This window comes from Lepidochelys kempii, chromosome 3 (genome assembly GCF_965140285.1).
Source record: "Lepidochelys kempii isolate rLepKem1 chromosome 3, rLepKem1.hap1, whole genome shotgun sequence".
NCBI classification, from domain to species: domain Eukaryota; kingdom Metazoa; phylum Chordata; order Testudines; family Cheloniidae; genus Lepidochelys; species Lepidochelys kempii.
Window position 1 is genome coordinate 192,115,329 of NC_136382.1, and position 23,283 is coordinate 192,138,611.

Here is a 23,283-nt window from a genome sequence, read left to right on the forward strand (position 1 = left end):
GGTTGGCGCTGCGCGTGACGTCATCGGGGACGCGCCTCGCCCGCGCGTGCTCGCCGGCCGGGGCCGCAGGCATTGTCTGCGCGAGGCGAGGGGTGGGGCCGGCGCCGCCATCTTGCGAGGCAGGGTTTCCAAGCCCGCGATGTTACAGCGAGCGGAGCACTGGTCTCAGAAGGAGCGGCTCGTGCGGGGTGGGCGGGGCTAGAGGGGGATCTCTTAGGAGCGGCCCGAGACTGGGCGGTCGAGGGGCAGATCGGAGCCGTCTGTTCCTAGGCCATCCTGGGGGGCGGGGCTTGGACCCCCGGGCTTGGAGCAGCAGCTGGGGGTCCTCCTGCCCGCTCGGGCCGCTGAGGGGAATGGTGCGCTCGCGCTTGCAATCTTGAGCCCCCCCACCCTTCCCTGGCAGTGGCAGCCGCGCTCGGCCTGCAGAGCTGGCGGTGACCCTCAGTGCTGGAGACCCTCCGCAGACCCCTCCCTCGAGGTTACAGTCTTAGGCCCCAGTGCTGCGAACTCTTACCCACCGCTAAAAGAAAAGGAGGACTTGTGGCACCTTAGAGACTAACCAATTTATTTGAGCATAGTGAGCTTGCTACGAATTACACCTGGTAGGACACGCACACAAGTGCTACGAATTACACCTGATAGGACACGCACACCAGTGCTGCGAATTATACCTGATAGGTCACGCACAGTTCGAATCTAGGCTGAGGCACAGAAACAAAGTCCACAACTGCAGAGTTCCCAAAAGACACTAAGTTTATTACACTCGAGCGTGGTGCCCCCCTGCTAGCCAGGAGGGGACCCTGAATGCAGATTATACAAAGGTTATATACTTTTTAGCAAAGCATGTTGCCCTCGTGCATTGGAAATCTTAGCCAATAAACAAACCCTTGTCTTATCTACCACCTATCCCTGCTTGGTGCATTCCTTGTGCTATACCAGTATGTTAATTACACAGCATGGTCCTAAAGCCATGCATCAGTAACTTTTATTATCAGGATGGGAGGCCTCACATCAAGGCCAAGAGACAGGGAGTTAGAGACTGACAAAAACCAGATACTGGGAGTCAAGGCAGGCTGGAGACAAGGAGGAGGATTTTCACAGGGATTCAATATCTAAGGATTACTCCTCCTGGTGTATGATGTGCTGGCATTTAAACAATGGTGGGCCCCAAACCAAAATGGAGTCACATGTGCTAACTTTTCCTTAACAAGCTGTAGCTCACGAAAGCTTATGCTCAAATAAATTGGTTAGTCTCTAAGGTGCCACAAGTCCTCCTTTTCTTTTAGCGAATACAGACTAACACGGCTGCTACTCTGAAACCTGTCACTATCCACCGCAGTGAGTTTTCACAAAGCCCACTGAATTCCCATTTGCAGTAGGTGGAGTGCAGCAAGTGAGATTTATTTTTGTAGCACATCTACAGCAAGAGACTACGTCATGGATTCTCAGACTCTTGGTACCCTAGATGCCCTGTTTAAAATATACATTTAAAAATGAATCCTCGATTATTTACACAGCACAATATCTCACTGTACACTGGGAAGCCAATCCACCAGCCAGGGAGGTGGAATCCCCCTCCATACAACAACACAGCTCCACTCAGGACTTCCATTAATGAAGATGCAAAGCAACCCATAACGGTAAACAGTATCACTATCCCATGGAGGCTTCATATCTCTTCCCAGCTGAGGTTTCCCCCACAACCAGCTCCTGGTCCCTGCAGATATCTTTCTCAGATTTTTCCACAGCCCCGTCACTACCAATTAAGGGTGCCCAACGCAGCCTGAGCACCTGCTTCCCCCCACCCCCTGTGGAGGGTCTGGGCTGCGCTCAAGGCCTGTGGGGCCACAGAGGCAGCAGCTTTGGGGGGCCCCACAGGCCCAGAGCGACCTGGGGGATTAGCGGAGGGCCTGGTGCCGGCATCAGGAAGCAGAACGACCCAGCCTGCTCTGCTCCCCCTGCCCCAGCTGTGTGACTCAGGGGAGGGGGCTTGGGGGAAGGGGTCCTCCACCCTGCGCACTCACCGGCGCCGGGAGCCAGCGGAATGCGGTGGGCTGGGTTGCTCCGCTTCCCGCCACCGCCGGTGAGTGCCGGGGTAGGCCTGACCCCTACTACCAGCGCCAGGCAGGGGTGGAGGGAGTTGTCCCAGGCCCTGCACCCCCCTAGGAACATCCCTGCCCCTTGCAGTGGGCGCACCCCACAGAGGGGCCAGCTGGGGGATGGGGCTGGCTGCCGCATGCGAAGCACACAGCTGCGTAGGGCCCCAAATTTTGTGGTGCCCAAGGCAGCTGCATATTCTGTGTATGCCTAAGGACAGCCCTGCTTTTCCACCTGACAAGTGCAGAAAGCCAAATCCTTTCTTGATCCTGGTGCTGCCGTCTGTTGCCATGAAGCCATATGTGCAATTTGTGGTAGGACACATGACTAGGAGCAGGTATGTGACCTAAAACTAAAGATCTGAATTTTAAAGGGCTGAGCGGGGACACTAGGCACACTGGGCCTATTTGAAACTCCATTAAGCTGTTGGAGCACCTAAAGGGGCTCCACAAGAAGCAAGGACTAAACATGTCCACAAAAAGAAAAGGAGTACTTGTGGCTCCTTAGAGACTAACAAATTTATTTGAGCATAAGCTTTCGTGAGCTACAGTTCACTTCATTGGATACATGCAGTGGAAAATACAGTGGGGAGATTTTATATACACAGAGAACATGAAACAATGGTTGTTACCATATACACTGTAAGGAGAGTGATCAGGTAAGGTGAGCTATTACCAGCAGGAGAGAAAAAAACCCTATTGTAGTGATAATCAATGTGGGCCATTTCCAGCAGTTGACAAGAACGAGTGAGGAACAGTGCGGGAGGGGACGGGGACAGGAGGGGGGAAAATAAACATGGGGAAATAGTTTTACTTTGTGTAATGACCCATCCACTCCCAGTCTCTATTCAAGCCTAATGTAATGGTGTCCAGTTTGCAAATTAATTCCAATTCAGCAGTCTCTTGTTGGAGTCTGTTTTTGAAGTTTTTTTGTTGAAGAATTGCAACCTTTAGGTTTGTAAGCAAGTGACCAGAGAGATTGAAGTGGTCTCCAACTGGTTTTTGAATGTAATAATTCCTGTCGTCTGATTTGTGTCCATTTATTCTTTTACGTAGAGACTGTCCGGTTGGCCAATGTACATGGGAGAGGGGCATTGCTGGCACATGAAGGCATGTATCACATTGGTAGATGTGCAGGTGAATGAGCCTTTGATAGTGTGGCTGATGTGATTAGGCCCTATTATGGTGTCCCCTGAATAGATATGTGGACACAGTTGGCAACGGGCTTTGTTGCAAGGATAGGTTCCTGGGTTACATTACATACATTACATTACATTACATCCATTACAATCTACATACCACACAGACTATGCTGACAGCTTGTGCTCCACGTTCTCAGAGAAACTGCGGAACCACCTGATCAACATCCTCTACAGCAAACAGGGAAAGATAAAGAATGAGCTCTCAAAAATGGATACTCTCATAAAAAAGCAACCTTCCACACAAACTTCCTCGTGGCTGGACTTTACTAAAACTAGACAAGCCATTTATAACACACACTTTGCTTCTCTACAAAAGAAAACACACTTTGCTTCTCTACAAAAGAAAAAGGACACTAAACTTTCTAAACTACTACATGCCACAAGGGGCCACAGCAGTGATTCCCTCAACCCACCCAGCAATATTGTTGACCTATCCAACTATACTCTTAGCCCAGCAGAAGCAGCTGTCCTATCTCAGGGCCTCTCCTTCTGCCCCTCCACCCCCACGAACATGATACAGTTCTGTGGTGATCTAGAATCCTATTTTCGGCGTCTCCGTCTCAAGGAATATTTCCAACACTACCTCTGAACAACATACTAATCCACAGAGACCTCCCTACCAACACTACAAAAAGAAGGATTCTAGGTGGACTCCTCCTGAAGGTCGAGACAGCAGACTGGACTTCTACATAGAGTGCTTCCGCCGACGTGCACGGGCTGAAATTGTGGAAAAGCAGCATCACTTGCCCCACAACCTCAGTCGTGCAGAACACAATGCCATCCACAGCCTCAGAAACAACTCTGACATCATAATCAAAAAGGCTGACAAAGGAGGTGCTGTCATCATCATGAATAGGTCAGAATATGAACAAGAGACTGCTCAGCAGCTCTCCAAGACCACTTTCTACAAGCCATTACCCTCTGATCGCACTGAGAGTTACCAAAAGAAACTACAGCATTTGCTCAAGAAACTCCCTGAAAAAGCACGAGATCAAATCCGCACAGACACACCCCTGGAACCCCGACCTGGGATATTCTATCTACTACCCAAGATCCATAAACCTGGAAATCCTGGGCGCCCCATCATCTCAGGCATTGGCACCCTGACAGCAAGATTGTCTGGCTCTGTAGACTCCCTCCTCAGGCCCTACGCTAAAGCACTCCCAGCTACCTTTGAGACACCACTGACTTCCTGAGGAAACTACAATCCATCGGTGATCTTCCTGATAACACCATCCTGGCCACTATGGATGTAGAAGCCCTCTACACCAACATTGCACACAAAGATGGACTACAAGCCATCAAGAACACTATCCCCGGCTAACCTGGGGATAGTGTCACGGCTAACCTGGTGGCTGAACTTTGTGACTTTGTCCTTACCCATAACTATTTTACATTTGGGGACAATGTATACCTTCAAATCAGTGGCACTGCTATGGGTACCCATATGGCCCCACAGTATGCCAACATTTTTATGGCTGACTTAGAACAACGCTTTCTCAGCTCTCGTCCCCTAACGCCCCTACTCTACTTGCGCTATATTGATGACATCTTCATCATCTGGACCCATGGAAAAGAAGCCCTTGAGGAATTCCACCATGATTTCAACAATTTCCATCCCACCATCAACCTCAGCCTGGTCCAGTCCACACAAGAGATCCACTTCCTGGACACTACAGTGCTAATAAACGATGGTCACATAAACACCACCCTATACCGGAAACCTACTGACCGCTATTCCTACTTACATGCCTCCAGCTTTCACCCTGACCACACCACACGATCCATTGTCTACTGCCAAGCTCTGTGATACAACCACATTTGCTCCAACCCCTCAGACAGAGACAAACACCTACAAGAGCTCTATCAAGCATTCTTACAACTACAATACCCACCTGCGGAAGTGAAGAAACAGATTGATAGAGCCAGAAGAGTTCCCAGAAGTCACCTACTACAGGACAGGCCAAACAAAGAAAATAACAGAATGCCACTAGCCGTCACCTTCAGCCCCCAACTAAAACCTCTCCAGCGCACCATCAAGGATCTACAACCTATCCTGAAGGACGACCCAATACTCTCACAAATCTTGGGAAACAGGCCAGTCCTTGCCTACAGACAGCCGCCCAACCTGAAGCGAATACTCACCAGCAATCACATACCACACAACAGAACCACTAACCCAGGAACCTATCCTTGCAACAAAGCCCGTTGCCAACTGTGCCCACATATCTATTCAGGGGACACCATCACAGGGCCTAATAACATCAGCCACACTCTCAGAGGCTCGTTCACCTGCACATCTACCAATGTGATATATGCCATCATGTGCCAGCAATGCCCCTCTGCCATGTACATTGGTCAAACTGGACAGTCTCTATGTAAAAGAATAAATGGACACAAATCAGATGTCAAGAATTATAACATTCATAAACCAGTTGGAGAACACTTCAATCTCTCTGGTCACTTGATTTCTGATCTCAAAGTGACTATCCTTGAACAAAAAAACTTCGAAAACAGACTCCAACAAGAGACTGCTGAATTGGAATTAATTTGCAAATTGGATACAATTAACTTAGGCTTGAACAGAGACTGCGAATGGTTGATTCATTATAAAAAGTAACCTATTTCCCCTTGGGCGGGAGAAAACCTGGATTTGTGTTGGAAATGGCCCACCTTGATTATCATACACATTGTAAGGAGAGTGATCACTTTAGATAAGCTATTACCAGCAGGAGAGTGGGGTGGGGGGAGAGAAAACCTTTTGTAGTGATAAACACCCATTTTTTCATGGTCTGTGTGTATAAAAACATCATCTGCATTTTCCACAGTATGCATCCGATGAAGTGAGCTGTAGCTCACAAAAGCTTATGCTCAAATAAATTGGTTAGTCTCTAAGGTGCTACAAGTACTCCATTTCTTTGTTTCTGGGTTAGTGTTTTTGTTGTAAGAAGTGTTTTTGTTGTGTGGTGTGTGGTTGCTGGTGAGTATTTGCTTCAGGTTGGGGGGCTGTCTGTAAGCAAGGACTGGCCTGCCTCCCAAGATCTGTAAGAGTGATGGGTCTTCCTTCAGGCTAGGTTGTAGATCCTTGATGGTGCGCTGGAGAGGTTTTAGTTGGGGACTGAAGGTGATGGCTAGTGGCGTTCAGTTATTTTCTTTGTTGGGCCTATCCTGTAGTAGGTAACTTCTGGGTACTCTTCTGGTCCTGTCAATCTGTTTCTTCACTTCAGCAGGTGGGTATTGTTGTTGTAAGAAAGCTTGATAGAGATCTTGTAGATGTTTGTCTCTGTCTGAGGGGTTGGAGCAAACATGTCCAGTTTTTTAACCTTTTCTCATAGGTCAGGTAGGTTTTCTAAACCTTTTATCATTTTTGTTGCTCTCCTCTGGACTCTCCAATTCATTCACATCTGTCCTATGAAGTGAGCTGTAGCTCACGAAAGCTTATGCTCAAATAAATTGGTTAGTCTCTAAGGTGCCACAAGTACTCCTTTTCTTTTTGCGAATATAGACTAACACGGCTGTTACTCTGAAACCTGTCCTACAGTGTGGCACCCAGAATCAGACACAGTACTGCAGCTGGGGCCGCCCTAGTGCCCATAGAGCAGGACAATGATCTCCCATGTCCTACATTCAACACTCCTGCTAAATCACCTCAGAATGATATCAGACTTTTCACAGCAGCATCACGTGGCTGGCTCCTGTTCACCCTGGCCTGTTCCAGCAGCGCTACCGCAGCCTGTTCTTCCACACCTGGCGGCTGTGCATGTCCAAATCGGCTTCTCTAGGGAACTGCCCCACCAACCTGCGTGACAGCCCTGGCAGTGAGGCTGTTCCCCGCTGGGGCTGAAGGGCAGGGGATGGGCATAAGAACATAAGAATGGCCATACTGGGTCAGACCAAAGGTCCATCCAGCCCAGTATCCTGTCTACCACCAGTGGCCAATGCCAGGTGCCCCAGTGGAAGTGAACATAACAGGTAATGATCAAGTGATCTCTCTCCTGCCATCCATCTCCACCCTCTGACAAAGAGAGGCTAGGGACACCTGGCTAATAGCCATTAATAGACTTAACCTCCATGAATTTATTCAGTTCTCTTTTAAACCCTGTTATAGTCCTAGCCTTCACAACCTCCTTAGGCAAGGAATTCCACAGGTTGACTGTGCGCTGAGTGAAGAACTTCCTTTTATTTGTTTTAAACCTGCTACCCATTAATTTCATTTGGTGGCTCCTAGTTCTTATATTATGGGAACAAGTAAATAACTTTTCCTTATTCACTTTCTCCAGACCACTCATGATTTTATATACCTCTATCATATCCCCTCCAGTTTCCTCTTTTCCAAGCCTAAAAGTCCTAGTCTCTTTAATCTCCCCTCATATGAGACCCGTTCCAAACCCCTAATCATTTTAGTTGCCCTTTTCTGAACCTTTTCTAATGCCAGTATATCTTTTTTGAGATGAGGGGACCACATCTGTATGCAGTATTCAAGATGTGGGCATACCATGGATTTATAAAAGGGCAATAAAATATTCTCCGTTTTATTCTCTATCCCTTTTTAAATGATTCCTAACATCCTGTTCTTTATTTTGATTGCCGCTGTACGCTGCATGGATGTCTTCAGAGAACTATCCACGATGACTCCAAGATCTTTCTCCTGATTAGTTGTAGCTAAAGTAGCAACTATCATATTGTATGTAGAGTTGGGGTTATTTTTTCCAACATGCATTTATCCACATTAAATTTCATTTGCCATTTTGTGGCCTAATCACTTAGTTTTGTGAGATCTTTTTGAAGTTCTTCACCGTCTGCTTTGGTCTTAACTATCTTGAGCAGTTTATTATCATCTGCAAACTTTGCCACCTCACTGTTTACCCCTTTCTCCAGATGATTTAGGAATAAGTTGAATAGGATTGGTCCTAGGACTGACCCTTGGGGAACACCACTAGTTACCCCTCTCCATCTGAAAATTTACCATTTATTCCTACCCTTTGTTCCCTGTCTTTTAACCAGTTCTCAATCCATGAAAGGATCTTCCGTCTTATCCCATGACAACCTAATTTACGTAAGAGCCTTTGGTGAGGGACCTTGTCGAAGGCTTTCTGGAAATCTAAGTACACTATGTCCACTGGATCCCCCTTGTCCACATGTTTGTTCTCCCCTTCAAAGAACTCTAATAGATTAGTAAGACAGGATCTCTCTTTACAGAAACTATGTTGACTTTTGCATAACACTTTATGTTCAAGACACAACAGGGTCTGGGCACGGACCAAAGCCACCCGTAGGACACACCCGGAGGCAGAGCCTGGGCTGGCAGCACACCCCCTATTGGCCTTGACGGGGTTCGGGGCCTTGCTGCACCCAAGCCTTGCTTGCATGAACCCCACTTGCTACGCGGTGAGTGATCCCTACGGGCACTTGTAGGGAGGCGGGAACCGCCCCCGAGCTCAGGCCTCCGCTTCCCGCCCCGCCCCTGTTCGGGCTCGCGCGCGCGACAGGGGGAGGAAGGAAGGGGGAGACGAGCGCATCGATGATTGGGTGCGCGATATATCGATTGTGCGCGACATCGACTCTTCTGCCTGTTTACGTGAGGTCACGCGCCAGGGTGAGGTGTGCTGGGAACGGCGGGGCGGGGCCGGGCGGCGAGTGGAGCCGGGTGAGGGAAGGGTTTGTTCCCCGTTTGCTCCGCTACTGGGAGCTGCGGCGCGGGGCCCCCGGTGCCTGTGCCCGGGGAGGTATCCGGCACCGGAGCGCTGAGCCCGCCTGGGCGGGCGGGATCACCCAGCCCCGGTTGGGATTGGCGCGAAATGGCCACGAGCTCTGAATTCCCCCAGAACGGGCCGTGGGGCAGTTGGGGCGAAGGCGGCGGGGCGCGTGCGGGAGGGGAGAGGCTGGGGGATGGGGCGGGCAGGGCTGGACGTGTGGGCGGGCTGGGTGCGTGAAGGAGGCCGCGTTTGCGGGGCGGGGCTGGCTGCGTGGGGGGGGGCTGCGGTTGGAGGGGCTGGCTGTGTGGTGCAGTGGGGGGTGCGTGCGTGGTGTGGGGGGGCACCGGTGTGTATATAGGAAGGCGATAGGTATCCTATAAACACTTCAGCGGGTTATCGATGAAAAGGGCAGTGAAAGAGCTGTGTGGGGATGATCGTGGTATGACTCCTCCTCGCACGCCGCTTGGTGCTTTCTCAGTGACTTGGGCCCCTATAGTTGGCTGTATTTTTCCCTACCTTCAGAGGTGATGAATCTTTGTTAGAACGTCAAAAATATATAGTTTTATAACCTTTTCACTGTTGAGTGAGGCAGTTCTGATCCTGTTTTATATAGCCTGATGCTGGCAGCACCTGTTTGACCTAAACAAACAAAAACTCAATTATTATTATGAATTCATCTTCATAAATGTAAGTATTTTTAACACATTGTACTTGTTTTTCTTTTTCTAGGCTGTTGTATAAGCAAGTTAGAAGATGGATATCCGACCAAACCATACTATTTATATCAATAATATAAATGACAGCATTAAAAAAGATGGTATGAATAATTTAAAGTTAATTTTTTTCATCAGTGTGTTGGGAAAACTATCTCAGTAAAAATATGCTATTCTATTTTCTGGAAATATAATCTTGACATAAAATGTTACTAGCAGTCTTCTAATGTCAACACGTTTGTGCTATGCCTAGCCCAATGGAATCCCAATCTGTTTTGATCTCTAGGCACTACTGTAATACAAATAAATAATTACAATGAAAGCAGTCAGGAAATCTAAATTAAGATCTCTATGCTTAACTACTGCCAGTGGGGAAGGAGTTAAAATTGGTAACTTCATTCTGAAATTACCAAGTCTTAATGCACATTTGAGTGGTTTAGTTTGGTTTTTGAAACTTTCTGGCTTTCTTCTTTTTATCATCTTAGGGTCCAATTCTACAAACTCTTGTGAATGTGAGTAATTTAGTTGTGTGGGTAGTCCCACTGAATCTTACGTTTATCTTCAGATTGAGATTCAAGGCTCCAGTCTTGCAAACCCATATTCACATGAATAGTCCTTTATAATGCAAGTAATTTTACTGACTTTATTGATACTACTTGTTGTGAGTAGTGGGTTATCGGATCAGGCTCTAGTGGTGTTCTGGATGTGATTTTCCCAAAGTGGTGGTAATTTTTTCACATGGACACTGTCCCACATCCCAGCAGGGAATGTGGCATTATTGTGTAGCCAAACCTGGTGAAATAACAATGGTAATTGGATACTATCTGGGTTTCTATCTAATGGAACCTGGCAGCCAGGTGATGTGTTTTGGGATCCTCCATATGGAGATGTTTATTGGTATAAAAATGTAAATGAAACTAAAAGTATTTTAGAGTTGATAGCAACCATTGTAACTGGTTACCAGTATACATTCAAATTTAATACCGCTGTAAAGTGGTGCTGTAAATGTCTGTGAAAATTGAGTCCCAAAGGTTGCCCCATAGTAATGCAAGGATCAGAGAGTAAATTTAAAAAAAAGCGCTCAGAAACAAACATAGTCCACTAGGTAGTAAGGTACATTGGTTCCAAGTCTCCATGATTCTTAAATCTCCCAATGGGATGTTGCACATATTGATGTATGTCAGGAAAGCCAAGTGGGGAAAACTAGAGGAAACAGGACAATGGGGACACACAATGTGTTGCCAAAAGCCGTTAGAGAAATACCTTCCTTAATATCAAGTAAAGGGTAAAAGTGGTCTGGTCAAGAATGCAGGATCAGCAGAGATCTTAGAAATCTGCTTGCCATGGAAAACCACATAATTTGTGTTTTTTACAGAGAATTTTTACATTTTTACAAAAATAAACATATTCAGTGGAACTCTGATTATCCGATCTTGTCCCAGTACCAATTAGATCAGACAATAGGTAGGGCTCTGGCTATCAGCTTAAAAATTGCAAATATATCAATAACACATTGTGTTCAGCTGATCTCTCTATAGGTAATATATTATGGCTAGCAAAACTAAAGTCTAGTGTTTCATTTTAATTGTGGAAAAACAGATGATTATATATATTAAATCAGAGAATTGTTTTTATCACTGGAAAACCAGGATCCCTGATCATCAGTGTTTGAGAAGTAGTAATTAACCAATTAGAAAAGAGAAATGACAAGAAAGTAGCAAGGACAGCAGAAGTTATGCCAGTTTACACATGCATATTGTATGAGTTGCATAAGATATATGTGATAGTCATATAACACTTTGATGGTTGGAAGAGAACTAATTAACTAATTAACAAATCGGACATCAAGAACTGTAACATTCAAAAACCCGTAGGAGAGCACTTCAGGCTCCCTGGACACTCAATAACAGACTTAAAAGTGGCCATTCTTCAACCAAAAAAACCTTCAAAAACAGACTTCAATGAGAAACTGCAGAACTGGAATTAATTTGCAAACTTGACACCATCAAATTAGGCCTGAATAAAGACTGGGAGTGGCTGGGTCACTACAAAAGATAATTTTCCCTCTAATACTTGCACCTTCTTGTCAACTGCTGGGAATGGGTCACATCCACCCTAATTGAATTGGCCTCGTTGGCACTGACCCCCCACTTGGTAAGGCAACTCCTGTCTTTTCATGTGCTGTATATTTATTCCTGCTTACTGTATTTTCCACTCCATGCATCTGATGAAGTGGGTTACATCCCACGAAAGCTTATGCCCAAATAAACTTGTTAGTCTCTAAGGTGCCACAAGGACTCCTTGTTGTTTTTACTGATCCAGACTAACACGGCTACCGCTCTGAAACTTATAAAAGCACGCTGATGTTTCTAACCTATATGCGGTAATGGCTTTTCTATATTCTGAACAGAACTGAAGAGATCCTTGTATGCACTATTCTCACAGTTTGGTCATGTAGTAGATATTGTGGCTTTAAAGACAATGAAAATGAGAGGACAGGCCTTTGTCATATTTAAAGAACTTGGATCATCCACCAATGCTTTGAGACAGTTACAAGGTTTTCCATTTTACGGCAAACCAATGGTAAGTCTTTTATTTATTTACGTTCTTTTTAGTGGACTAGGACAGTACGCTATTTTGCAACTGGGAATCAGATTTTTGTTTTTCTATCTAGGGTGTGTCTGCTATTTATTTTTCATTGATGTCCTCTTTTTCTCCATGTGAACATATACCTGCATATTTGAGAGGCAGTGTGCTTAGCTTTCAGATAAAACTGCTTTACTCCAACATCATACTGCCTTACTTTTTTAAATTAGAAGTCTAAATTTTGTATGTCTTCTAAATGAAGGCTTTCAATCAACTTTTCTGTGGTGGAGTAAAATTGCATGCCTCCAGTTTGCTTTTTTTTTTTTTTTTGGTCTTGTATAAGTCCAAGTTTGTGTAGTGATGCCATAACTTTGCCTGCATTCACTTATGTTGAAGTTAAGCATTCTTAATTGTTCAGTGTTATGTCATATTTCTACTTTATAATAATTATTGCTGTTACTGAAAGTGTTGATTCAAAAACAAATCCTCCTCACTGAGTCATTTAACCGTCCTCCATCAACCTCTTCTATCTTTTTGCATGTTTTAAACAAAAGGCGCTTTTGTAGTAAGTGCTCAGAATTAATTGGTGAATTCAGCATATTCTGTGGGTAGTGTGTAATTAAAGTTTTTAATGTAAGAAATTCTTGTTGGAATTCCAGTGTTCTGCTAGATATTTGGGGCCTTAATGAGGCTAGTGCAAGCTGTTCAGCATAGTGAAGCATAAAATGTTCTGCTTTGTTGTTTAAACAGCGTATTCAGTATGCAAAAACAGATTCTGATATGATTTCCAAAATGCGCGGTACATTTGCTGATAAGGAAAAGAGGAAAGAAAAGAAAAAGGCTAAATCACTGGAGCAGTCAGCTAATGCAGCAAATAAAAAGCTTGGTCAGGTAAGTGGACTGTGTAAACCAAAACAAGATTCCAGACTTCTAGAACAAGTCTGAAGGGTTGTTTCTGCATGGAACAAATTCCTTTAATATAATATTTACCTATAATTTTAACAAGGAGGATTTGTATTTTGGAGGAATGTATGTAAGAGACTAATATGCTTCCTGTAAACTGTGCCAAACTTGTTTCAAGGTAAAAGTTTAATGGACTCATCTTTATCATTAGACAAAGTTGCATCTGAATTGCAAGGAATCTTGAGTGCAAAGGCCCCCAGATTGTCTGTCTGTTAAGAATCAGGTTCAGTTTAGTTACTAAAATGACAAACTTTTGAAGTCTGTTCATTCTGCCCATCCACATAGTGGATGAAGTCTCAATTATCATTGTCTGTCATTCTTTCTTCAGCAAAGAATATTAGCTGTTGTTGTGTGTTTTGTTCTTTCCATCCTAACAAAATGTTAAGGTATTCAAACTGAAAACTTTAATCAACTTCTATTTTTGGAAAATATCAACTCCCTCTGTTTTGGTGAATATCCATTGGTTATGCACTATAAACCCTGGAGAGAATCTTAAATTGCAAATATTTTTACAAAAATATTAAAACTAGAAAACTGATCAGTCTCACTTTTAAACAATTTAAGGGTAACCATTCATAATTTTCATGGTCTTGTTTTTGGTGAGCAGCCTAGACATTTTGTGCCAACGCAAATTCTAGAGAGTCCTCTCTAACACAGGGTTCTTCTTTGAGTGCTTGCTTATGTCCATTCCATGTTAGGTGTGCATCCAGTCACTACAGATTTTCCCCTCGATGGTATCCGTCAGGCCAGCTCTAGCACCCTCTGGGGCCGCACACTCATGTGTTGGTATAAGGGGCCTAGCCATCCCCACATCCTCTCAGTTCCTTTATACCACCCGTGACGGTTGCTTGAACATCTCCTCTTGCCTCGGCAAAGCGTTCGTCTAGTGGTGCTGTTATACCCTCCTTTCTTCGCAAGTTTAGTTACCTTCAGTTTATTTCTTTTAGTAGTGGTATATAAAGTTAGGCCCCACAGCTGTTTACAGGGGCATCTTCTTTCCCCTGGGACTGGGCATGCCCATCTCTCTGGGCTTTAAACCCTGTGCCTCCTGTGGCAAGCACATGCCGGTGACTGACCTGCACTTCAGATGTCTGAAGTGTCTGTGGGAGGCTCATGTGCGAGAGCATTGCCATGTCTGCTGCCAGGTCAAGTCTCATACAAAAAGGGACAGGGAGGCCAGGCTAAGGTCTGTCCTGATGGAAGTCACACTTAGACCAGGGTAGGAGTGGAGCCAGTTGGACTGGGCACCGAGTACCTCTGCATCGGTGTGGAATGCTCTTCTGACAGCCTGTTTCTCAGCACCATTCCCCTTCACTGGTGTTGAGGAAGCACAAGAAACAGCAGTCCATGAGGGGATGCTCCTTGGAGCTGAGGAAGCACAAAGGTGGAGTGTGACCTACATTGGACCACTCTTCTGTCCCTGCTGTGCAAGTGGCACCATCGACTCCACCCTACTAGCAGGTTCTGTTGAGTCCAATGCAGTGCAATCCACCAACACCCGGGAAGTGGGGGGGAACGTCGTGGCACCAGCATGATTGTGGTGGTGTCCAACCTGAAGGTCTTTCCAGCGGCTAGGGACCCGATGACTCCCATGGCACCGCCAACCCCAGCGGGGCAAGTTCCGACACTGGCAAGATCATCTTGCAGAAAGGAGCATGTTGCCCTAAGCTCTTACCTGGCAGCTGGTCCTCCGGCACTGACTAGAGGGAAACCATCCCCTCTCTGGCACTGATTCCCCCGGACCTTTGGCCCTGGCTGGTGGAAGCAAGGGGTACCACCCCCATATGGTCTCCCTAAGCTGACTCGTAGTCATGCACCCAACCAAGGAACCATTACTAGTATTTGACCTACATCCTGTTGGATCTCAGTGTGCGTGCCCCCTGTAGCCACCTGGCTCAGAAGTCAGTGGTGTATGTGGGTCCAATAGAATCCATGGGTTTCCCCCAGGTACTGGGATTGCCTTTCAGCTGTTTGTACTCGGTGGTGTCTGAGAGAAGGGTCCCTTTGCTGCACACTCTGGTGCTTAGCCTAATACCAATGCTCGGGACTTAAGCCTGCATAGGCGGTGCAGAAGAAGAGGAAGGCCAAGGGACTCAAAGAAGCTGGACCCACTTGGTAGAAAGATGTATTCTAGTGGTGGGTTACAGCTCCACATCTCCAACCAGCAGGCCTTGCTTGGCAGGTATAACTAGAACATCTAGGATTGTAAGTCAGAATTCAAGGAAGGCACGAGTTCCCCACTCTGGTGGAGGAAGGGAAGACTAAAGCCAGGGCCTCCCTCCAGGCTGCCCTAGATGCAGCTGACATGGCAGCCAAAACAATGGCATCAGTGGTGGTCATGAGAAGATGCTCTTGGCTCCAATCTTTGGGAGCTACCACCGGAGGTTCAGCGTTCCATTCAGGACCTTCTATTTGAGGGAACTTCCCTCTTCTCCAAAGAGATGCAAAATTCCATGGCCTAAAAGATTCCAGGGCTACCCTCAGATTCCTGGGCCTCTACTCACCACACCTTCAGTGACACATTTCAGACCTCAGCAACTGGTCTGCTTCTTGGCTCTGCTGCCTCACCAAGACCCATTTAAGAAACAGAAGGGGTTATAAGCGTAGGCAAGTGCTCCCTTTCACCTCTGCTTCATTGCACAGATATCTGAGGCCCCAAGCAGAACTTTTGAAGGGGTTCCCAAGTGCATTATAGCTGTTTCCATAGTGGATCCTGTTCCCCTCTCCCCCCCCCACCTTTGTTTTCAGACAGACTCTCCTATTTCAGTCCAGCCTGGTCCCTCATCTTGGACTGTTTGGTGCCGAGTAGAATGGAGGAAGTTTTCTTCCACCGTACTCATCTCTCTTCAGGGACATTTCTCACAAGCAACTTCTAGTCCAGGAGGTGCAAGCCCTCCTGTGGGTAGGGGCTGTAGAGGAGTGCCTCAGAATTTGAGAGGGAAAGGGTTTTACTCCTGCTATTTCCTAATTCCTTCACCTCAACAGTTATCGCAAGAAGCTGAGGTTCCGCATGGTTTCCCTGGCCTCTGTTATTCCCTCTCTGGATCCAGGGCACTGGTATGTTGCCCTCGATTTGAAAAACACTTATTTCCACATGTTCATTTTCCAGGGCCACAGAAGGTTCCTCAGATTCATTGTAAACCAGACCCACTACCAATTCACTGTCCTTCCCTTTGGCCTGTTGGCAGCCCCTTGGGCTTTTAGAAAATGCATGGTGGTGATGGCAGCCTTCCTCAGAAGTCAAGGTGTTCAAGTCTACCCTTACCTCGACGACTGGCTGATCAAAGGCTGGTCTGAAACCCAGATCAAAGCCAGCATCAATTTGGTTCAACCAACTTTCCAAGCTCTGGGCCTTTTGATAAATAAGCAAAAGTCAACTCCTCATCCCTGTCCAGAGGATAGAGTTTTTTGGTGCAGTGCTCGATTCTACCTGGGCCAGAGGCTAGCTTCCGGACAATGTTGGCTCTGATATGGAAGGTCAAGGCCAACCCTGTCATGACAGCCCGTTTTTGCCTCAAACTTTTAGGTCACATGCCATGTTCATTTACGTGGTACAGCACACAAGACTTCATGTCAGACCTCTCCAAGTTTGGTTGACCTCAGTGTACTTGGCTGGACTCTGTGCTTACAGTTCCTGCCCCAGTCCTTGCCTCCTTCGACTGGTGGAGGGATCCCTGATCAGGCGGTGTGGGCATTCCCTTTGTCACTCTCCAATCAGCAGTATCCCTAATCTTGGACATGTCCAATCTAGGTTAGGGGGCTTATTCAAGCACCTCAGGACTTAGGGCCTGTGATCCCAGGAGGAGCTCTCCTTGCATATAAATGTCAGAGTGGCTCGCCTAGCATGCCTGGTGGTTTTTTTACCCTAGATCACAGGCAGAGTTATGAGTGCTCATAGACAACATGGCAACCACGTTTTACATCAGCAGAGAGGAGTGCATTGGGCCACCCTGTGTCAAGAGGCCATTTGTCTATGGGACTTCTGCATGAAACACTCCTACCACCTTGAAGCTTCCTACCTTCCAGGAGCCTGGAACACTCTGGGAGATCATCGCAGCAGCTCTTTCTCTTCTTACCATGAGTGGTCTCTTACCCTGACGTAACCAGATCCATCTTCCAGCTGGGGGGGTTTCCCCAGGTAGACCTGTTTGCAACCAAGCAAAACAGGAAATGTCAGCAGTTTTGCTCTCTGCATGGTCACAGCTCAGATGCCTTCCTACTCCTGTGGACAAAGCTTCTGTTCTATGCATTTTCTCCCCCCCCCCCCCCCAAATTCCTCTGGTACACAAGGTCCTTCTAAAAGTCAAGCAAGATAAAGCAAGGGTTATTGTTATTAGGCTCTGCATGGCCACACCAACACTGGTTTGGCACACGACTGGATCTGTCAGTAGCAACCATATTGCTGCTCCTGCCCCTCCCAGACCTGATCTTGCAAGATTTCAGCTGTTGGCTCCACTTGAACCTCAAGGCCTTCCACCTGACTGCATAGATGATCAATGGTTGAATCCGACAGCGTTGGCCTGTTCAGAACAAGTCCGCCAAGTCTTGCTAGGTAGTTGAAAACAGTATACTACAGTGACTTATCTAGCCAAGTGGAATCGTTTCTCGTTGTTGGCTTCCCAATGAGGCTTCTCACTAACTTGGTCACTCCTCCCAGTCAGTGCTAGAATACCTGCTTCATCTGAAACAGACCTAGCTATTTCATCGGTCAAGGTGCATCTAGTAGCAATCTCAGCCTTCCGTCCTCTTGTGGACGGTAGTTTGGTCTTCTCACAGGAGATGCCCATTCACTTCTTCCAGGGATTAGGGAGACTTTACCCTCAAATTCACGAATGTATCCCACCCTAAACCTGGTCCTGTCAAGACTCCTGGGCCCTCCCTTTGAGCAGCTGGCATCATGCCCTCTGTCATATTTTTCCTGGAAGGTCACCTTCCTGGCAGCAGTTACTTCAGCCAGGAGGATCTCCGAAATCAGGACCCTTATGTCAGAACCCCTGTATACAGTGTTCTTTAAAGACAAGGTTCAACTGTGCCCCCACCCAGCGTTCCTCCCAAAGGTGGTCTTGCAGTTTCATCGTAAGCAGGCTATTTTCCTGGCTGTTTTCATCCAAAAGCTGCACAAGAATATGGAGGAACAGCCTTCTACATTGAGAGAACCAAACTGTTCCATAAATCTACATTGGCTAAACAACAACTTTTGTTGGCAGTAGCAGATAGGATGAAAGGCCTAATGGTTTCAGTCCAGACAGTTTCATCCTGCAACACTTCTGCATTCATATGTGCTATGAGCAGGCAGGTGTCCTACCTCCTGCCATCTTGACAGCCCATTCACGAGAACTCGGGCTTCGTGAGTGGTGTTTTTGGCTCAGGTCCCAATCCCAGACTTCTGCACAACAATGACCTGGTCGTCGGTACATACTTTCTCCTCCCACTATACCATCCCCGAGCAGGCTAGGGATGACGCCAAGTTTAGTAGAGCAATGTTGCAATCCACATGTCCATGAATGCTGAGCCCACCTCTGTAGGTAACGCTTGGGAGTCACCTAATGTGGAATGGAAATGAGCAAACACTTGAGAGGAGGAAAAAAAAGTTACTAACCTTTCTGTAACTTTTTTTCTTTAAGATGTGTTGCTCAGTCCATTCCATGACCCACCCTTTTGCCTCTCTGTTGGAGTTAGCCGGCAAGAAGGAACTGAGAAGGTGCAGGGCAAGCCGGACCCCTCATACGAGTGCATAGTCAGATCAACTATTCAGCAATCAAAATTCTTTTCTCAGTCTGATACAGAAAGCAAATAACAAGTAATTTCTCCCCAACTATTCCAAAATTGGATCCAACTCAGATTACATGAACATGTCTAGATGATCATGATGGTCCCTTCTGGTCGTAGAGTCTGAGTTTATAAGGAGCAGTAGTAGCTAGGTAGCTAGTACTAGCAGTACTCAAAACATAGTCTGTGGACTGCTAGTGATCCCTAGACCACTTCCTAGTGGTCTGTGGAGAAGTGGCTGGTCACATGGTGGTGTCTTACTTTCTAGCTGAGAGAAACAGAAGATGTGTGAGAGAAGACAAAATTGAAAAAAAAGTAGAAAGTGTGATTAACTTTTTTCAGAGATTACTTGTTGATCTTTAATGTTGGGTAAAAATACACAAATACTTTCACAATATTACTGTGCATTGTGTAATTGCTGTAGTTACACCTAAGCATTATGCAATAGCAAATGAGAGGGGAACTGGTCCATGCAATCGCAAATGGGAATGGAGTTGGCCCATAAGACAGTATCTCCATTAAGAGATGGTCTGCACTGGAGAAGTTTACTAATGCCTGTATAATAGAAAACACCAAAATTAAGAATAAACGTTAAATCCTGTATATAGGAGTTTTGGTAGGTTTTGTAGAGCTGTTGTTGCATTAACTTCGCCACCATTTTGAAATCCATTTAAAGAACTCAAATATTGATTTTGAATTTGTGCAGGAGGAGTCTGTGGATTTATCTGTACCTCAGTCAGAAAGCATGCAGTGCTGCCTTCAACAGAGAGAGCCATGTTTAGAAACACCTCTAAAAATGCCTTTCCCTGTCTGTGGAATCCACCTTTTCAAGAGGCAGATGGAATACAATAATTGGCCATATCTACTGATTCACCTTTAGAATTCATTCCGACCTAATGGCTATGTCTTCTCCAGCAGTCTGGTGTTGGGGGTTTAAAACCCAATGGCTTCATGTTTCCCACCAGCAACTGTTTTGCAAACCATGAACGGTCCATGGACCACAGTTTAGGAAACAGTGCCTTAAGATTGAAGGGTTGGTTAGGATTAAGATGCTCTCTGAGGTTCCTTGAAAACCAAACTGGTGTGAATATATGCTTTCAAATTGAAAATTATACAAAACTTTTCATTGCTGATTTTTGGTAAAATCATGTTTTTTCTATGTTGAACCTCACAGGGAACAACACAGAATTCTTTGAATGTCCAAGGGACTTCATCACAGAATCAACAGGTAATTCTTATTAGTTTATTTATTCCTGCCATTACTTTCTCTGTTTGAGAATTAGCAGGGAGAGAAAGTACTAAACAAACACCATTTAATATTTGTGTTATACAATACAACTCCAGTATTTAAAAAAGCACATTTGACTAGTTTCAAGTTGTTTTAAATTTGACTTTGGGGATTTTCTGTAGTACATAGAATGAGATTTTTGTACATGCTCTGAATTTTTTGTTATATCAGTTTCCTCCAGCAACTTACAGGACCCCCCCGAACTGGCATATATGGAGAGACAGCTGCTACTACAAACTTCGGGCCTGATTTTTTTTTTTTTTTTTTTCCTCCAGCTCCTTTATTTCACAATTCCAGTGGCATAAAGGGGGCAGAAACAGCCTTTGGAGAATACCCCCATTATATGGGGTTTTATTGGACGCCATAGAACTGGCAAACACCTATGTGTTGCCCTCTGAATAGTCCCCTAACATAGAGGGTCTATTAGAGAATAGAGGAGGTGTGGCCAGAGCACTCCTAGATGAGAGCAGCCTTGAGACAGCTCAAACACATACAGCTGCCTGAGGTCATTTAGATTGGGAGTTGAGTAGGCCCTTTAACATGGCCAAAAATTCAAAGAGGCCAAAAAATTGTGGAAAGCTATTTTTGTACTCTCGTGCCAGTTGCAAGGATTGAGAATTGGACCCAGTGTCTTTGTGGGAACAAACACAGACTGAGTTCATCTAAGGGTGATCTGACAGCTGAGAATAGTGGGAGCACAGCATGCTCTGGATCCAGTGTCTTTGTTGTCACCTCTCTGGTATTGAGGAATTTAATGTCACTTTTCTGGCCATGCTTCTTATGAAGATACAATGCTGAATGTCTAGGTCTCTGTACAGCCTTCTCCCTTCAAAGTTGATGACTTTGTAACTAGTTACTAGTTGTAACACCTGGCTTATTCTTCTCAACTGAAGAGAATTACCTAATAATACTAAAGCCAAATAAAGTAGAGAATAACTATGCTGATCCCTGCCATTGAGACATCTCCCTGTTCGCTTGAGAAGGTACTGAACTGCTATATGCAAAGTGTCAGCAAATCTGTCTGTAGCACTGTATATTCAGTGGGCCACTGTGAAGCAACATTAGCAAGTGTACATATCTGTTACAGATCTTCAAATAGAATGGTTACTCCCTCAACTTTACTACAGCACGCCGTTCAAAGCTGGTAATTCTATGGACATGACAACTGACATGGTCAATTATCTTTTTAGATATTTGTGCCTTTTTAAAATTAGCAGTTCTACATGCTTACAGTGAATGACTTTGAAATACCTAAGTCCCCCAACTTACCATCTCTCGATATTATACTAATAACATACAAACACTGATAGCAGAAAAAATGGATCAATTGGAAAAATACAGTTTAGTCAATAAGTGGCTGAAGTCTAAACCAGTCTTACGAAGAACATTAACAGTATGTTAACTTAGTTTTAGTAGTTTCAGTGGAAGTATAAAGAAAGTAGATGAGCACTACTTATATTTTGCATGACTTACTGAATTATGTTCTTCTGTTATTGTAGGTGCCTGATAATCCACCAAACTATATACTCTTCCTTAATAACTTGCCAGAAGAGACAAATGAGATGATGCTGTCTATGCTATTTAATCAGTAAGTCGGATGTTTATAACAACATTTTTCTCCTTTCACTCCCCATTATATGCACGTGCACACAAATTTTCTTCAGCCCTGACCTTTAAGGGATACTTAAAAGTATCCGTTCAGTCTCAGGCCCATTTAATCCTTGGCCTTACTGCTGAAAATACAGCCATGTAAATTGTGGTGGCTCTTCAATATGGACACCTGCCCATTAGGAACTAGAGACACAAGGTGGGTGAGGTAATATCTTTTATTGGACCAGCTTCTATTGGTGAGAGAGACAAGTTTCAGGTCAGACCTGAAGAGCTCTGTGTAAACTCGAAAGCTTGTCTCTCACCAGTATTATTGGTCCAATAATAGATATTACCTCACCTACCTTGTCTCTCTCATATCCTGGGACCCCCACAGCTACAACAACACTGCATACAACATTTGGAATTAGCTCAATTCATATAGACCTTTGAATTTCAGTGGAGCCATTCTTGGTCTCATCCAATGCAGCATAGGGATTGAAGAGAATGGAAGTACCACCTTCCCTCAGGTGAAGCAGGAAAGGGTGGAGAGTGGGAAGGAGATGGAAAACATCCCTCCTAGGATCCCTGTGTCCTGGGGAGAAGGACATCAAATGGCGCTATCAAATAGCGTGACATCCTGACTTTGCTTGCTTGATGTTTTTGCCCTAATGCCCCACATGTAATGGAGCAATGACCATGTAACCTCATGCTGCTGCAGATATGACAACTGCAGTGTGGAGAATGCCTTGCTGTGTTTGAGGCTCTCTGCAACTTCATTCACTAGTCAAGTAGCTTCTCATTTCCTTATAGATGAGAACTACTGCACTACTTTTAAATGTGTTGTTAGTAGTGACTGAATGTTATAGTACTGGGTGCTTATGATAAGGCTTAACGGTTGCTTGAGAGATTTACCATCAGATATAATCCATGTAATCTTATCTGACTTCTTTGTTTTAAAGGTTCCCTGGCTTCAAAGAAGTACGTTTAGTGCCTGGGAGACATGACATTGCTTTTGTGGAGTTTGAAAATGAGGGACAGGCAGGAGCTGCTCGTGATGCTCTCCAAGGGTTCAAGATTACTCCGTCCCATGCAATGAAAATCACTTATGCTAAGAAATAACCATGGATATGATCTTAAAAGGACTGTTTTTTGTATAACATGATACCACCTTTCTGGCCAACTAAAATTGTTTTTATTCTTTTGAAGAAGAGTAAGGAGACATTTGTGTAAAACTGTAAGGGTTACTCAAGTAGGACAGCTGTAGGATTTCCACATCTGGCAGATAGTAACTTGCTGTGCTGAAATCCTAACATTGTAAAAATAAATGCTATTTTTATTTTGTTCAAGCTATGATTTTGCATCATCTGTTTTACTGGGCTA

At 45.2% G+C, this 23,283-nt stretch overlaps 1 protein-coding gene across 5 annotated transcripts; it reads left to right on the forward strand.

Moving 5' to 3' along the window:
• The first annotated feature begins 8,797 nt into the window (after positions 1 to 8,797).
• SNRPB2 (small nuclear ribonucleoprotein polypeptide B2) lies at positions 8,798 to 23,249 on the forward strand. 5 transcript variants are annotated; one of them, XM_073339420.1, is made up of 7 exons: positions 8,798 to 8,894; positions 9,724 to 9,811; positions 12,118 to 12,290; positions 13,044 to 13,184; positions 20,200 to 20,253; positions 21,813 to 21,901; positions 22,863 to 23,249. In XM_073339420.1, exons 2-7 carry the CDS (start codon positions 9,748 to 9,750, stop codon positions 23,020 to 23,022), a joined length of 681 nt encoding a protein of 226 aa, XP_073195521.1. In that variant the 5' UTR covers positions 8,798 to 8,894; positions 9,724 to 9,747; the 3' UTR covers positions 23,023 to 23,249. The 5 variants fall into 5 exon arrangements, with proteins under 5 accessions (XP_073195521.1, XP_073195520.1, XP_073195519.1 ...); XM_073339419.1 differs by having other exon boundaries at positions 8,893 to 8,945; XM_073339418.1 differs by lacking the exon at positions 8,798 to 8,894 and adding an exon at positions 8,952 to 9,079.
• Positions 23,250 to 23,283: the final 34 nt, after the last annotated feature.

What these genes read in the sequence shown, in the direction of transcription:
- SNRPB2 (XM_073339420.1), top strand. Translation starts at nt 9,748, where the DNA reads ATGGATATCCGACCAAACCATACTATTTATATCAATAATATAAATGAC. An exon ending in CTTCATCACAGAATCAACAG is followed by an intron (nt 20,254 to 21,812) that starts GTAATTCTTATT and finishes CTGTTATTGTAG; the next exon opens with GTGCCTGATAATCCACCAAA. An exon ending in CTGTCTATGCTATTTAATCA is followed by an intron (nt 21,902 to 22,862) that starts GTAAGTCGGATG and finishes TTTGTTTTAAAG; the next exon opens with GTTCCCTGGCTTCAAAGAAG.